This window comes from Phycodurus eques, chromosome 9 (assembly GCF_024500275.1).
Source record: "Phycodurus eques isolate BA_2022a chromosome 9, UOR_Pequ_1.1, whole genome shotgun sequence".
In the NCBI taxonomy this organism is placed as follows: Eukaryota; Metazoa; Chordata; class Actinopteri; order Syngnathiformes; family Syngnathidae; genus Phycodurus; species Phycodurus eques.
The window spans coordinates 14,392,865-14,409,267 of NC_084533.1; the positions used below are offsets into that span (position 1 = coordinate 14,392,865).

The window sequence follows — 16,403 nt, forward strand, 5'->3', positions numbered from 1 at the left end:
TATGTCACATTCCTCTTCTTTGTTACACTGTGTCTTATTTTTATCATGGTGTGATGTCAGACTATTTACATAGATGGCTAAACTATCTTCATCCCAATTACACACCCCATGGTATAATGACCAACAAGATTAGGATTTCAAAAGTGTGTAGTGACTTGCTGAATGGAACTGTACTGTAGGCCTATTTGTTGGTGGAAACAATGGCTACTGATGTCTGCAATAACAGGGTAAACTGTGCAAGGTCTTCTGTGGGTCCCATGACATTGTGTAGAATAATGCATCTCTTTTCTTCAGTCACCTCGAGGAAGACTGCTTCACGATCCTTTTCCTGCTCAGTAGTGTAGACATTCCCTGTGTTTTATCCATACGCAGATATTCGTGAGTCATAAATTGGTTTGGATCTGGAAAATTGAGCCAGCCAAAATACCTCACTCCTTTTCTTCCACTTCTTGTGTCTGGAAGGCTCATGACCAGCAGATTCTTATGAGAGAAGGAACCAGCTGTGAGCAGTATGTGTTATTTCTCCACGATAAAAGAAAAAAGCCTGTGTATTCCATTTTTCTCATGATTTGAAATCCTTTTTGTTTTATTTTTGCCTGACCACCTATTGAAGTTTTCCAAGGTAGAGTTAAGGTTTCAACTTCATGCCTCAGTGCGCAGCTCGTTTTAAAACCTGACATCTGTATAATGAAGGAAATGGGGTGTCCGCCCAACTTAAAGTCATGCAATTACTCTCACCAAACTCTTTTTCAACTGCTCTATCACACCTTAAATACATTTATACTTTTGTAAGGTGCACATGAGGTGATTAACAATACACAGTGATTCTCTCTTGCAGTAATGACATTCCACAAGAAGTTGATATTCACGACATTTCTTCTGGCTTGACTCTTGACTCACTCTTTCAGCCCAGTAAAGAGAAGCTCTATTCCCATTAGGCCACAGGCTACCAGTGTTCCCCAGCAGTGAGGGAACCTGAAGTAATGAGGCAGCAATGCATACCTGCACTGCTAAAAATTTCATTTCCATCCATCCATTTTATGAGCCGCTTCTCCTCACTAGGGTCGCGGGCGTGCTGGAGCCTATCCCAGCTATCATCGGGCAGGAGGCGGGGTACACCCAGAACTGGTTACCAGCCAATCGCAGGGCACATACAAACAAACAACCATTCGCACTCGCATTCACACCTACGGGCAATTTAGAGTTGTCAATTAACCTACCATGCATGTTTTTGGGATGTGGGAGGAAACCGGAGTGCCCGGAGCAGCAGTTGTGGAAAGACACAAAAAGGAAGTGGTAACTTTCTGCTGTGAGGCCAGTTTCATTGTGTATGTCTTGCTGCACTAAGAAGGTAAATATTGCATACCAGAAACTTTATTTGGGACAATGTATTGTGATCAAATATTAGATCTGTATTAAAAGCCTGCTTTTACAGATAAAGTTGCAGCATTTGCTTATTTGGGATGATGAGAGGGGCATTGACGAGAATCATTGGTAAAAGATTTGCGCACTCAAGACTGGAGATAAGTCACGAAATCAGCCAAAAGAGATGAACAAAACAGCTTTATTCATCATTAACTATACTATTTATACTGCTCATGTGAAATTGATACAAATATATAGTACTCCCTGAACTGGTTACCAGCTAATCACAAGGTATTATCAATATTTGTATTTAACTATTTTGTTTTCAAGGAAAATAATGTTTTCTCTATTGACCAGCTGCTACTGTGGACACCTAAACAGCCATCCGGTACAGGGCAAGGGAGCTGAAAGGGCGCTGACCAGCCGCACAGGTCGCCAACTCAATCAAAGGGCACATCTGCAAACCACCGGTCACACTTACACTCATCAGCACTGAGTGGGAATGAACCCCCGCTGCCTGCATGGCAAGTGAACAATTACACCGTCAGTAACCTTTCAAGACTCATCAATATCTCTGTCACAATTAAAGTTCCCAACTTTGAGTTTTTGTTAATCTAGTTAGAAAGCATATTTGCAAAAAGGCATTTTTAATTTTCCAATGCATAGTGTTGCCTATTATGGGATATTAGGAACGCATATGCACTGATGATTATAATTTCAGTGTTTAATGTACTATATTACTATCAGTGTTACTAAGCACAGCCTGTATAAGTAAGTGAAAGGAGGAATTCCACAACATTTCATAGGAAAAAACATTTAAGCCTCAGCCTATGTTGCGTAATAGCCCTTTCCTGTATGTCTGACATGTGTGGTTTTCTTTCAAGCTTCTCCTCCCATTTCTTTCCACTTACAGTAGAAGTCAAGTTTTCCAGCATGCGTCTGGCTCCTCCTCCCCCAATCTCAGCTGTATATAACAACTACAGTCAGCTTCAGCCAGCACAGAAACGCCTTGATCCCAGCAGTCCTCTCTTTATTTCTTCTCTAGATTTGTGCGACTATGTCCTCAGGAGTGACTTCAGGTGAGTCCAGTATCTATATGAGCCATTAGTTTACAAGTGGTGTACTGATGAGGATCAGATAGCCATTTAAGAAGAAACAGCCACCAACAGAATTGTTCTCAGAGAAGCTGTAAGCTATATTTTGTCTTTTAGAAACCTATTTCTTGCCCAGTCACATCTTATTTAAACTGTGCTACACTTTCACTTTTTACTCACCTCACATTCTGTTTTATAACAGCTGTAATGTTTCATATTTGACATTTCTACTTTCATTTTAATGTGCACCATAGACACAATTTTTGTCATCCAACAAGTGCTGATTCTCCTCCCCAAAATGTGCGCATATATTCAGACTCCAAAGTAATTTGTCAATGTCTTAACTTCAGTATATTCCACAAGGGACTGTTTTCTCCTTTTAAAGAAAATTGGAAGTATCCCCCCCCCTCCCCATTTTATAGAAATTGCATAAAATTTCATTTAACCACAGCCCACAGCTTACAATTTGGCTTTATTTGAGATATTACGATCAATATCACACTTAACAGTTTGGGTGTTTTATCACCACCGAGATGTTTTATGCCTTACGGGCTGTTTATTCGCCCACCTTCACTTAAAGTATCCTATTACATTGACTTTCAGTATAGGCTGAAGGTTTTATTTGATTTCAATCAAACATATTTGATTTGGAAAGGTATTTTTTTATTATTGTTTTGTATGCCCCCAAAACACCATAGGTGCTCTCTTTAATACAACCCTGCTTATTAACATCCATCCATCTATTTTTTGAGCCGTTCCTCCTCACTAGGGTCGCGGGCGTGCTGGAGCCTATCCCAGCTGTCATCGGTACACCCTGAATTGGTTGCCAGCCAATCGCAGGGCACATAAACACAAACAACCATTAACACTCACATTCACACCTACTGGCAATTTAGAGTTTTCAATTAACGTGCATGTTTTTGGGATGTGGGAGGAAACCGGAGTGCCCGGAGAAAACCCACGCGAGCACGGGGAGAATATGCAAACTCCAAACAGGCGGGACCGGGGATTGAACCCCGCTCCTCAGAATTGTGAGGCTGACGCGATAACCAGTCGTCCACCGTGCTGCCCAAATTAATATGAAATTGGATTTTTTTGTTTTTTTAAAGTATCCTTTCTCACAGGCTTTTTCAGTGCGTATATGTAATTTGTCTTAAACTGCTGTGAAATTTTCCCAGCAGACTTAGAGCTGGAGCTGCATGATTTGCTGCAAGAGTTCCAGGATGTGGTGAAGGAGCTGCAGGCCGCCCCTCAAAGCAGCCGCCATGCATACGAGCACGTGCTGCTGGAGGCCAAGAGTCGCACTGCACTGGGAGACGACAGCGAGGTTGAAGACTCTGATTACAGTAGGCAAAATGATCAACCTCTAAAACCCAATATTAGTCTGTGTAGGAGTATATTCTTTCTTGATAATTCCTCCAAGTTTAGCACTTTTAATTTGCATTATTTGAATGGTACCAGAGGATAACATCCATATATACCTTGAATAATAGTGCCTTTTTACTGCGTGATAGTCATAAGACAAAAAATTGAAGTGCGTCCTTTTGCTCCCTTGTGTGCTCGTGACTATGTGTTTTTGATCTCTAACGTTTCACAATGGAAGCTTTGGACAAAAGCTAAACCTTGGGAGTCATTGGACACATTTGCCTTTATTTTGTCGCCTACAGCTCTTTACTTGTGTTGAATTGCTTTATTTAAATTTTTCTTGACGGCCACGACTGTATACAAGGTATACCTGAGCAATTTATTGAAATCTAATATAATACAACCCCAATTCCAATGAAGATGGGACGTTGTGTTAAACATAAATAAAAACAGAATACAATGATTTTCAAATCATGTTCAACCTATATTTAATTGAATACACTACAAAGACAAGATATTTTAATCTTCAAACTGATAAACTTGATTGTTTTTAGCAAATAATCATTAACTTAGAATTGTATGGCTTCATATAATTAATATAATATATATATATATATATATATTATTATAATATATATATATATATATATATATATATAATAATAATATAATATAATAATAATATAATGTCATATAATTATGACACGTAATTATTTCTTCCCCCATTTTTTTTGTAAAGGTTCAGCCTTGGCGGAGGTCTAGCGATACACTATATGGTCATTATAGAATTGCCAAAACAACTCACCTAACGGTTCCTGACTTTTGTCCAGTATTGTACATGTAAACTTATATCAGTGATCAAAATAATAAAAGGAAATATCTTACATTTAATTTCTATTATTAGTACTATTACTACAATAAACTACAAACAACTCAACATATTTAAACACAACCTGATATTTATTCAAATGATTATTTATATTGTAAGCCAATCAATACACTATATGTATAGTAGAACCTGTTTCAATAATAGACATTTCGAAAACATTCTATGATTATATAAATAATACAAAATACTGTATGTACACATATATGTACCTAATGTTGTGTCTAGTGAGTGCAGTCTTGTAATTGTTCTCCCCCGCAGGCAGTGAAGCATCTTTGGGGAACAGTTTGAACGCTAGCGAGGAGGAGCTGCACACAGCAGGCTTAACGCTGCCACCAAAAGGTACTGGAGGCGTCCTTCAGCATGCGTATCTCCATCCAGATCGCTGTTGTTCTCGCTGTGATCACTATCACGTTTGGCACATAAAGCTGTTTGTTTGTTTTTTTACACAACAATGCCTATGCTTCTGTGGCTGGGGTGTCTCCTGCAGCGCCTTTTGTGTTGTGTCACAGTACCTCATCTTGTATGCAGCTGTATTTGGCTGCATATGTATGAGGACTGTTACATTTCAATGGGAACAAACAAGGGTGGCCAGGAGGAGCCGATTCCTTTGATTCCACGTCAGAAAGTTATGCAGACAGAATCCTGTGGGAGGTTCCAAGCTGTCAAGTTTTTTGGATGAACTTTAACTCAGTTTGTAAAATAAAATAGAATATCTTCCTTGTCTAAAAGCAGTTCATCTGATATTCTGTTACTTCACAGCAGATGATTCAATGGAAATACTACAAAAATGAACTGTGCTTCAAAATCTTTCCATTGCCCTGTGTTTTTTTTTCTTCCCCTGATTCTTTTTCTCTCTGTCCTCTTTTTGCAGCCAAGCTGGGAGACACAAGAGAGCTGGAGAGCTTTATTGATGTGTTGGACCGGGAACTTGCTGGTGGGTAGTTAAGGAAATTATACCTTCTATCAGTCATTTTTTTTGCTCTTCCTCAATGACACACTTAGACACGGAAAGCCACAGTAGTAGTGTGTAAAGCCACATACATAGTGCCATATTCTCTTTGTATCACTGAGTGCTTCTTGTGCACAAACACCATAGGCTTAATTGATTTACGAATATCACAAATAGGGGGTCCTCAACTGTGTGTTCCCGCTAACAGATTGTGGTCTAATTGGGAACAGGTGTAAATGTGATGGGGACCGGCCTCCTTAAATGGGGGTTTTGCACTTTTGGTAGCTGTGATGGTGTTCACCAAGGGAACATTTGAGAAAGCACCACAAGTGCAAAATGAAATTGGAAGTGATGGAATTATGGAATGGTTTTAGTGGAAGAGGCATAAAAACATATTACTGAGTTACAGAAAAGTAATCTATCGTTCCAATAATTTTGGCGAAGCCAAAGTAACGCATCAAGTGGATGGTAATTTGATGTACTGTGTGTGTCCATCCATAACATTTTGTGTAAAAGTTTAGATAGCACACCAGAAAAACACAGTCACATTGCGATGAACCGACCCCGACACAAGAAAATGCAGTTTTGTCGTATTGATATATGACTCCTTCTTGTGACTTGCTCCAAGTCAGCCCTTTGATTATTCAGAAGATCCAAAATTGGCTTGCTGAATAGACCGCACGTCTCAGTCATTTGTGTTTCTGGCATTTCATCGGAAAAGATCCGTTTTTGCCGTCGCTTCAACTCAACTGTGGTGCCGAGTTACCCCTCCCTTTGGATGCGCTATGTAAATGAGCCACTGAAATTTGTCTCAGGTTTGATGAATCACATTGTGCATGCCTCTCAATATTCTACACATTCAGGTCGGGAGATGCAAAATTAGTATGCAATTTTGCCCATTTGACAGAAGTAATTCTGGGTGCACCTGGTTTGTAGATCAGCTCTTTGCATGCGCAATCAAGTTTGCTCCTGTTGTTGTCGCAATCAGACCAAATGTCTTCACAGGCTCAAGTGGGGTGCAGTATAGAGGAACCACAAAATTGCAAGACAATACTGTCGCATATAATAAAATCATCTGCTTCATGATGCTCATTGACTTTGAGTTAATTCATTATTTTTATCATTATTATATATTTTGAAATCATAGCACTGGCCAACACGCAGCACACAGGCCTCTTCGCAGAGTTACGCCAAGCGCAATTCTTGATTTGCATTAGTCATGAAAATAGAGCCCAGGCAATGTTTTAGGTAATATTTCTAAATTCTTACCTGTTGATCAACTACTTGTATAAGCAAGTTTACCACTAAAATAAAGTATAACCACTCACCCTTTGAAAATTTGTGACAGACACTTAATGGAGCAGGGACAGGAACTTTGGGTGTTTTACAGGTATTGCTGGCCTGTTAGCAGGCAGCATAAGGGCACATAAGATCTTTGTGGTGGTTGCTTTGTCAGAATATACTGTTTAAGTCATTGACCCTCAACAATGGTGGTTATGAAATAACCTTATAAATTGTGTATCTTTTTCGGCAAAGTTCTGTTGTCAATTTCATTCTAGTCATCAGCCAATATACATGCTGATTACAGTAATTTATATTAAATACATTTTATGTGATTGGCAGGTGACCAGTTCAGGGTGTACCCCGCCCCTTGCCCACAGGTTAGCTGGAATAGGCTCCAGCATACCCGCGGCCCCAGTGAAGATAAACTGTGTAGAAAATGGATGGATACATTTTATTTAAGGAAAATCGAGTCACCACTAAATTTCAAGCATGTTAAGTCAAGTCGTTGCTTGGGTTAGACAAGTCATCAGTCAAGTAACTTATTCACAACATATTTTCGCACAGTCTTTGCTGTGTTCAATACTGTGATGGGTGAAAAGGCAGAGGACATATTTTGTCAATATGCATGTAATCATAAAAATGAAGGTGATTCTTCTTCTGGTGTGAGCAGTAAAGCTTGGCTGTTTCATGACAAGCACTGTCATCAAAAAGATCATTAATATTACAAATGAATCATTACACCCTTTTATCTTGAAAACGCCCATCTTAGTCCACACAAGTTTGCTTGAGATCTCATATGCCCGTCTCCTAATCTGCCTGCGGAGCATTATGCTCATCTTTTTTTCTTTTGCAGAGATGTGAAGAGCCGCGTTAAGAGGAGGCGAAAACAGGCTGGAGGGGGGCAGCGCGGCCGACTGCCGCCGAGCAGAAGGACGGATCTAAACCAAAGCACATTCGAGGGAGCGAGCCCTCCTCTCGTTGCTTTAAGGGAAAAGGTTAAAGTCAGAATTAAAAGGGTGTTTCAAAAAAAGGCACAAAACCCCCGACGACTTTGCGTCCTTGTCCACAAGACGAGGAGCCTGCAGCATCGTCTTCAAGATGTGTGACATATTCCCAAATCTAGATAAACCTCCATCTGTCTGACAGAAGAAAGCTGCCTCCAGTCCTCGGAATAAGTTTATGCCTCATTTGAAATTCCCAACTGTACTAAACCAGGAAATCGCCCCAATTCCTTTGGCATGCTTTTTAAGGAGGCTTTGTGAAGCAAAACTATGCAGCACTTTAGTTTAACTTTAAGTCCCTACTGAGTAATATAAAAATGTCATTTGTATTATGTTATTTTCACTGTACAGTTCTTGTTATTGCTCTTTTTAAAAAATATATATATCAAATGTCATGAAGGTGAATGCATGTAGTTTATAAATAAAGCTCCATTTGGTAGGACTTCTTTCCTTTTTGTGCCCTTTAAGTTGTTAAGTTAAATACATTGGATTTAGTTTCTAATAAAAAGGGTGACATTTGCTGGGCACATTTTGTTTTCAACACGAACATTTCAAATGTATACTTGACAAGAAACAACATTCAATATGGCCTCACATTTGCTGCAGTGTGATTTTTGCTGCGGTGTATTATAACAAAGCAGATGTCTGATGTCTGCTGCACGTCCTCAACCATTCTTCATTGTGTGCACTGTACCTTTGTTTCCTGTATGTGTGTGCTGATGGTGCTTTGAGTTTCACTTCTGCCAACACATCAGGAAAGCCACAAATTTAGTTCAGACACGAGACAGCTTGAAGAGGAAGTGCGTCAAAGGCACTGTGAAACAACAATGCACATTTTAACTTTGTTCTGCAAGCCAATGTAGGCTGTGACCCCCGCTCTAACGATGGAGACAGAATGTTCTAATGAGATTTTGTAAAAAAATAAAATAAATATCTCTTTGTAGTATAAAAGACACCTTGTTTGGAATGCTGACCTTGGAGGTCGACATTTTGTCCCATAAGAAACAAATAAGACTTAATTAATCCAGTCTATAAAGATACTTAACCACATTGAAAGTAAAAATAGAAATAAATAAAATACCCTGTGAAGCTCTATTACAACTTTCACATCATAAAATACAACCTCTTAAAAAGTAACGAATGCCTTTTCCCCCCACATAATACTATCATTTTATGAACATTATTTTTGTGTAACTTAAAAAAAAAAAACATTTCACTGTGGCACTAAGTCTTTCGCAAGAGTCAAATTGTCCAAAAATTATTTTATAATTCTACAGCCGTTTTATATAAAATGTTCCAATTATTCATGCGTAAGAAGAAGCGCACCAAGTAATATGAAACATTCATTTATGTATCTCGATACCTGTCACACGAGCATAAAGAGGTGTTAACAACTGTAAAATGCAGCACGAACAAGTGATGAGCAGCTAGCCAGTCGTTGGCTAGCTAGTTAGCAGATAATGCTAGCAGCTAACAATAGCAAATTATTCTTCAAATAAATGCTTTTTCCCCCCCCAGTTGTATTTATTTAATACAGGTGTGAGTGTGTACGGTTGTATGTCTATAAGGTACGTGCCTTGTGACTGACTGGGGACCACGCAGTCCGGGGTGCGTCCTGCCTCTCACCCAAATTCAGCCACAGTAGGCGCCAGCTCACCTGCGACCCTAATGAGGACAAGCACTAGAGAAAAAGGATGGATATTCATATACCCTAATTAAATAAAAATCTCTTTCTTATTAACACAATAAGAGATGGACCGGTGAAAAATCATTCGACTAGGAATGTATAGTCCTTTGCTTAAAGTCACAGTGACTTAGTTTTAAGTTTTTTTTCCCCTTCTTAAACGTCGTATGAGAGGTGTCTGCTGAAAGCCGTCACACACATACCTACACACACACACACACGCTACTTGTTGACATGGCGCCAGTGGCCAAAGGAAGGAGGGCTGTTTATTTAAGATACTCTCCCTCACTGTTTGTCTTATTAACAGCCCTTCGCTTCACGGACTATGCCTCCTCTCTGAACTCTATCCAAATATTTTACCTACACTGAGCGAGAAAGAAGCCGGAGCTGATTTGTAAAGGGATGAAGGAGAGTGTAGCCATGGGGGGACAAAAATATATACATTATCTTGTTCCTCTTATTCTCATTGTCTTGTTCTTCTTAAACAGCACTAATGTAGCTGCAAATAATCATCATTAAAAATGCTCAAGCTTCTTCAAAGCTGCATCTGTTTGTCATTCGCTGTAACTTCCTTTAAGTGACAAATAGGGATGCAGAGAATTCTGCCCAACTGTAACCTCGCCAAAGGACGCAGTGTCTCAGGAGGTAGAAGCTGCCCAGCAATTCAATGTAATTCAAAGAGAAGCCCTCTTCCAATGACTTAAAATTCAATTGTCTAGAAAAAAAATCACCATCCAGGGATCCGTTACAGCCTAGAAGTACTGCATTAGTCAAAAAATGAGACATGACAGAAGTGGTGGAGGTAAATCCTATGATAATGACAATACAATTTTTATTTTGATTAAATACATGACAAAGATTAATACTACAAAATAGAAAACAAGAATAACAATTGTGATACATACATACATACATACATACAATGAATAGATAAAACACAACCATCCATTTTCTGTACCACTTGTTCTAATCAGGGTTGCAGAAGTCTATCCTAGCTGACTGTGGGCGAGGGGATGGCTGCATACAACCTGCACTGGTGGCCAGTCCATCACAAACAAACAAGGAACCATTTTCAGACATTGACTCCTATGGGCAATTTAGAGTTTTCACGAACCTGTGGGAATGTGGGAGAAAGCCCACGCAAGGATGGGGCGAGCAGGGCCTCAGCCGAGATTTGAACCGGGACCGACTGTGTGGGAGATGTGGTGATCACTCATCCACCATGCTGCCATACAAATATGAATACATTGCAAAGTCACGCTGTGTCATCCAGAACATTTAGACATCAATTTAGTGCATTTGTTATTTCTAAGCTGGTTTACCTTGAGAGAGTAATACAACTATTGTTCTACTATTATGACTGCTACTACTTCTAATATATTATAATTACCAGAGGACATTATTTCAGTACATGTACACAAGAGGGTAAAATACTTAATACTACTTTTGTGACAGTGTTATTTAAAACTGAGCATTATTACGTTAATTAAAGCCAAACGTTTGATACAGCGCTTGTTACTTCATGTCATTAGATTGTGTAAACTGTACCTAATGAGGTGTCCAGGGAGTGTATTGCTGTTAACTATGCAATATGAGTCTGTGCTCTTCAGTGGAATCTGATACAGCATATCAGCTTCTGGAATAGCAACGCTCTCAGACTGTTTATCTACTAATTATAATGCGTCTTGAATTTGACTGGCAGACACTCAAAGGGAGGTCACTGTGTCAGCCACTCATCTTGTTTGGAGACAGCCTAGAGTAAATGATGAAGGAACTGAGTTCAGTGGATAATTTAAAATGAATTGATGCTATGATGAGACCGGAGACTGCGCCTCAAGACACTGAATGCTCCTGAGAGATGAAGATATAATACGTATCATGGTGTAGCCCTCACTCCCTTCACCTGTGGACTCAGGCATCTTGGAAATTAATGTCACACAGACTTAAAATCTGCATGCACGTTGATGGTTAGTTGGAAGCAAGTTAGCAACCTAATGAAGATGTAATTGAGTACAGCAGAGAGGAGACACTTGTTATTATCAGACGTGGAGTAAATGAACTCGAGATATGGCCTGCGCTGTGGGCCAATTGTGGCCGCACAGCACACACGCGACCACACGTGCATTGATTTTCACTGGTGCCTGAGAGGACCCGCATCACTCCTTTGTTGAACCCACAGAAAGTAGCGCGAGGGGTTGAACCAGTAAAACCTGTCAACTTTACTATGGCATCAAAGCAAGCTTTTTATGTATTGTGACACAGCAGCAAACGCCATGTTCTGATCCACAGCAGAACGAATGGCTAACCTAAGCCACAAACAGCTTGACTGTGGCTTTCACCACAAATATTACTGCATGTTGGATCACTTGCTATAAAATAGAAAAATATATCCATGAGAACATAAAGTAATTCATTTCAGTTTTGTCTATGAAGGGAACTTAAATGTCACTCATCATATTCAAGTTGAACCCTACAGCGTATCCTGTACAGGGTTGTGGGGAGCCTGAGCCAAATATTAAGTTGATGCATATCTCATTAAACAAAACTACATTCAAATTACTTAATATTGAGGATATTATCACAGTACAACAGAAGTGTAGTGGTTAAAGTCGTGCAATGGAAACTTTCACAAAATATAGATGTTTGTAGCTGCCCTAATATACTGGAAATACAGAATCCACCTACGCCACCTCGTTTCCTGTTTGTCTCTCAGACTGTACAGTCTTCATTGTATGCAACAGGAAACTCCTGTCAGGGTAGATCATGCCCAAAGAATGTGAGTCACGCGGCCTTCCATACACTGAAAATGAACCACTACGTCACAGCTGACTGAATGGGGATTTCACTCCACAGTTCCTCTTTGAATTCAAACAGACCATTTACTTGAAATCACAACTGAAACCTTAACACTATTGACAATTGATCTATTGGCCTTTTACTATCTTGACTGTAAGTTATCTACTAGCCATGAAAAACCTTTTTAATGTTCTGAATAATCCACATTCGTCTTAGTTCCTCATTACCCATGTTATACAGTACAGTATGTTAAGTATGATACAATGGTGCCTCGAGATATGAGTTTAATTTGACCTTTGACCATGTTTGTAACTCAAAACACAAATATATGCATGCACAAAATAACAAGCACAGATCATCTTTCCTCATTGAAATGAATGAAAGTGCCAATCTGTTCCAGCTGCCCCAAAATACAACAACACATTTTGTAATGTGTTATTTTAATGAGGAAAAATAGCACACTATAATATTATACATAATAAAAACATACAGTAATGACATAATTAAATAGTTGCTGTTGGATAGTCACCAGTTCAGGGTGTACCCTGCCGCTCGCCCGAAATCAGCTGGGGTAGGTGTGCAACCCCAGTGAGGGTAAGTGATACAAAGAATGGATGGATGGACAGATAATTAAATAGAATGAAAAATAATCATTTTTTTGTCAAACTTTCTCATTCATTTCAATGCACGTTGTGCTGCTCATTCTTGTGTGCGCGCCTTGGTCACCTGGGGCAGTGCAAAGGCCAATTCATACTTTCCCGTTGGATGCAGCAGCCAATCATATTGCAGCAGGGTGTTTCCTTCCTAGAACTCAAGTGGGACGCATAATAATGCTATATCTCGCGCTTGTGTTTAGAGATCCCTGCATGTTTTTGGGATGTGGGAGGAAACCGGAGAAAACCCACGCAGACACGAGGAGAACATGCAAACTCCACACAGGCGGGGCCGGGACTTGATCCCCGGTCCTCAGAACTGTGAGGCAGATGTGCTAACCAGTCGGTCACCGTGCCCCTCGAGTTCGTGTTATAATAGGTAAAATTAAAGTTAGGATTAGTGGTTAGTGTTGCGTTAGAATTAAGGTTCTACAAACCCCAATCCCAAAGACGTTTGTACATTGTGTAAACCATAAACTACTGGCCACTCATGCCAGAGTAGCATCTGCTCCATTTGCACACTGATTGAGGAGTATCTGTAACATTTGCACAACCAACATTGTCCCAGATGATCGCACTACTCGTTACTTTAAACCGCATACACTCCTTGAAGTCTCAGCGCCCTTTGCGCAATGGTCATTGCACCGGACTATTGCAATATTAGTCATTCGAACTGCTCGTGCTAGAGGACTCTGCATCTTTTTGCACAATTGTTTTTTGTCAATGTCTTTATGTCTCCAAATTGTTCTGTAAATTGACTGTCTGTTGTACTAGAGCGGCTCCAACTACCGGAGACAAATTCCTTGTGTGTTTTGGACATACTTGGCAAATAAAGATGATTCTGATGATTCTGATTCTGAAATAAAAACAGAATATAATGATTTGTAATTCATTTTCAACCTATATATCATACATTACTAAGACAAGATATTTACTGCTCAAACCGAACTGAGTTTTTTTTTTTGCAAATAGTCTCTCATTTTGAATTTGATGCCTCAAAAACATTCCAAAAAAGATGGGACAGGGGTAATAAAAGACTGGGATCTTTCATTTTGAGGATTGCTTAAAAAGAAAAAAAACAACAACACCCGTTTGGAACATTCCACAGATGAACAGGTTCATTGGAAACAGGTGTCATGATTGTGTATAAAAGGAGCACCTCGAAAGGCTCAGTTGTTCACAAGTAAGGATAGGGCGAGGTTTTCCACTTTGTGAACAACTGCATGAGCAAACAGTTCAATAGTTTAAGAATGTTTCTCAACGCGCAATTGCAAGGAATGTAGGGGTTTCATCATCTATGGTCCATAATATCTTCAAATGTTTTGAGAATGTGGAGAAATCGCTGCACGTGAGCGGCGATGCCAAAAAGCAACATTGAATTGAAAAGGCTTCGCAAATCATTGTATTCTGTTTTTATTTACAATTTACACAATGTCCCAACTTCATTGGACTTGGGGTTTGTAATCACAGGTTACAGTTTTGGTTTGAGGTTGGTTTTTTGTTTAGAGGTTAGGGTTTGTATTATGTAAGTAATTCTTTTGACATAGGGTTTTAATATTGTGTATCAATGCACATTTCACATGAAAAATGCATGAAAACACAAGAGGATTTAAAGGGATTTAAACCCTAGAATTTATTTTCATTTCTCTATTCTATGTGCCCCTACTAGTCTAAACATGGTATTCTCATTAATATCAGAACAAATCTTTTCAGTAAACGTAATGAGCTGAATTAGTTTATGAAATGATTTCGTTCTTTGAACTCTGCCGCCGTTAGCCAGCCCACTCGGACCGGAAACAGAAGCGTTCGAGCCGGCTGGGACCGGAAACGGAAACGTTCTGTGCAGTCTCGACGTGTCAATTGAGAAGGGCAGCTGTTGCGGCGGAGAAGAGCCGGTCAATTTTCAAAATAAAACACATTGACATGCGAATTGCAATACAACAAAAATGATATAAATTGGTCATTCTTTCTCTGCGGCCTGCTAACAAATGCCTCACGGCCCGGTACCGGTCCGCGGACCGGTGGTTGGGGACCGCTGCATTAGTGGACTGCCATCTGACGGTGAACTCCAGCTGATGCAGCTCAAAGGCGAGGCAATCTTCAAGAGGCGATGAATGACCAGGCAGTGTAGCCATGAGGCTGCAAGATAATGTTTAGAAATATGAGTGTAGTTAGAGACAACAATATACCCTTACTGTAAAAGTTCCCAGGAACAAGCACTAAGACAAATGAGGTGTCACACATTGTAGAGGTTTTACAGTACACCATACAGGACAGATAAGAGTGCATAGGGATCAAACCTACTTGTTTCCTACTTTGTTATTTGCCGTTTCTACACACTGGGAGCATACAGGCTTTAGCCCCAGCAGCTTCCGCTTTCTCGAGACCATACATCTTTAAGATCATTATGTGGGAGACATGCAGCTTTAAGCCAGGGACTGGTGGGCCTGCTTATATAAATAGACTATAGAATGCTGTTGTTCTTTACACTTCTATAGAGTATATAAAACAGCCATATTGCTTCTGCTTTTAATGACCTTAACTTGATTTAAGATGTTCACTTTGAGGTCAGCTGAAAAATCAAAGTTTAAACATAATCTAAAATGCTTTATCCAAACAGCTTTTTCTGTGCACAGGATGAAGCATTTTCCAATTTTCACAGAAACCTTTCAAAGAACCCATAAAAACTGGCACCACTAGGTGCTATCAAATGTGTATACCGTATATAAAGTGCATTATACCCTCATAATCTTTACATTGCTGTTTTGTTCATGCCATGCCTGTTGATTCTTCGCTATGTGGTGCAATGTAGTCCTATGGCCCGACTTGCCAAGATTTCTGATTTTATGTGTCTGATCACTGTGAAGGCATGTGCTACCGCTTGCCAGTGCCTAAGACCCAGTACACACCCAAAGACCATCGGCCTGTTTTTGTGTTGATTCTGCCTCTTCCCGACCAAGATTATCCTATAAGATTGACCTTAGGTCCCGATTTTAGGGTCGGGCCCGAAAATCTTAAATAATGAATGTGTCAATATTTACAACCAAAACTCTTCATGTCTGTGGGCAACACCGACTTCTCCCGAGTCATGACGTCAACAGTGGTGATGTGGAACAGAACATAGCCAATCAAAGAAGCACCTAAGATTGACAAATACTGTAGCGTCTTACCCTGTGTTTATTTATGTAGAAAAGTGGGTTCCCCAGACGGTAAGAAGTATTTGCCAAAGCAAGTCGTTTTTCGAGAACATCAACATTGTACAAGGCTGTTGACTCCGGCAACCTTCGGGAAAATTCGGGAAACATAGGCGTGCATCCGGAAGT

The 16,403-nt window shown here is 39.9% G+C and overlaps 1 protein-coding gene across 2 annotated transcripts; it reads left to right on the forward strand.

Annotated features, from left to right (window-relative positions):
- The first annotated feature begins 2,364 nt into the window (after window positions 1–2,364).
- On the forward strand, window positions 2,365–8,389 carry si:dkey-27i16.2 (regulator of cell cycle RGCC-like). Of its 2 annotated transcripts, none has more exons than XM_061686558.1 (5): window positions 2,365–2,444; window positions 3,638–3,805; window positions 4,972–5,052; window positions 5,585–5,647; window positions 7,800–8,389. In XM_061686558.1, the coding sequence occupies exons 1-5, from the start codon at window positions 2,423–2,425 to the stop codon at window positions 7,805–7,807; spliced, it is 342 nt and encodes a 113-aa protein (XP_061542542.1). In that variant the 5' UTR covers window positions 2,365–2,422; the 3' UTR covers window positions 7,808–8,389. The 2 variants fall into 2 exon arrangements, with proteins under 2 accessions (XP_061542542.1, XP_061542543.1); XM_061686559.1 differs by having other exon boundaries at window positions 3,641–3,805.
- Window positions 8,390–16,403: the final 8,014 nt, after the last annotated feature.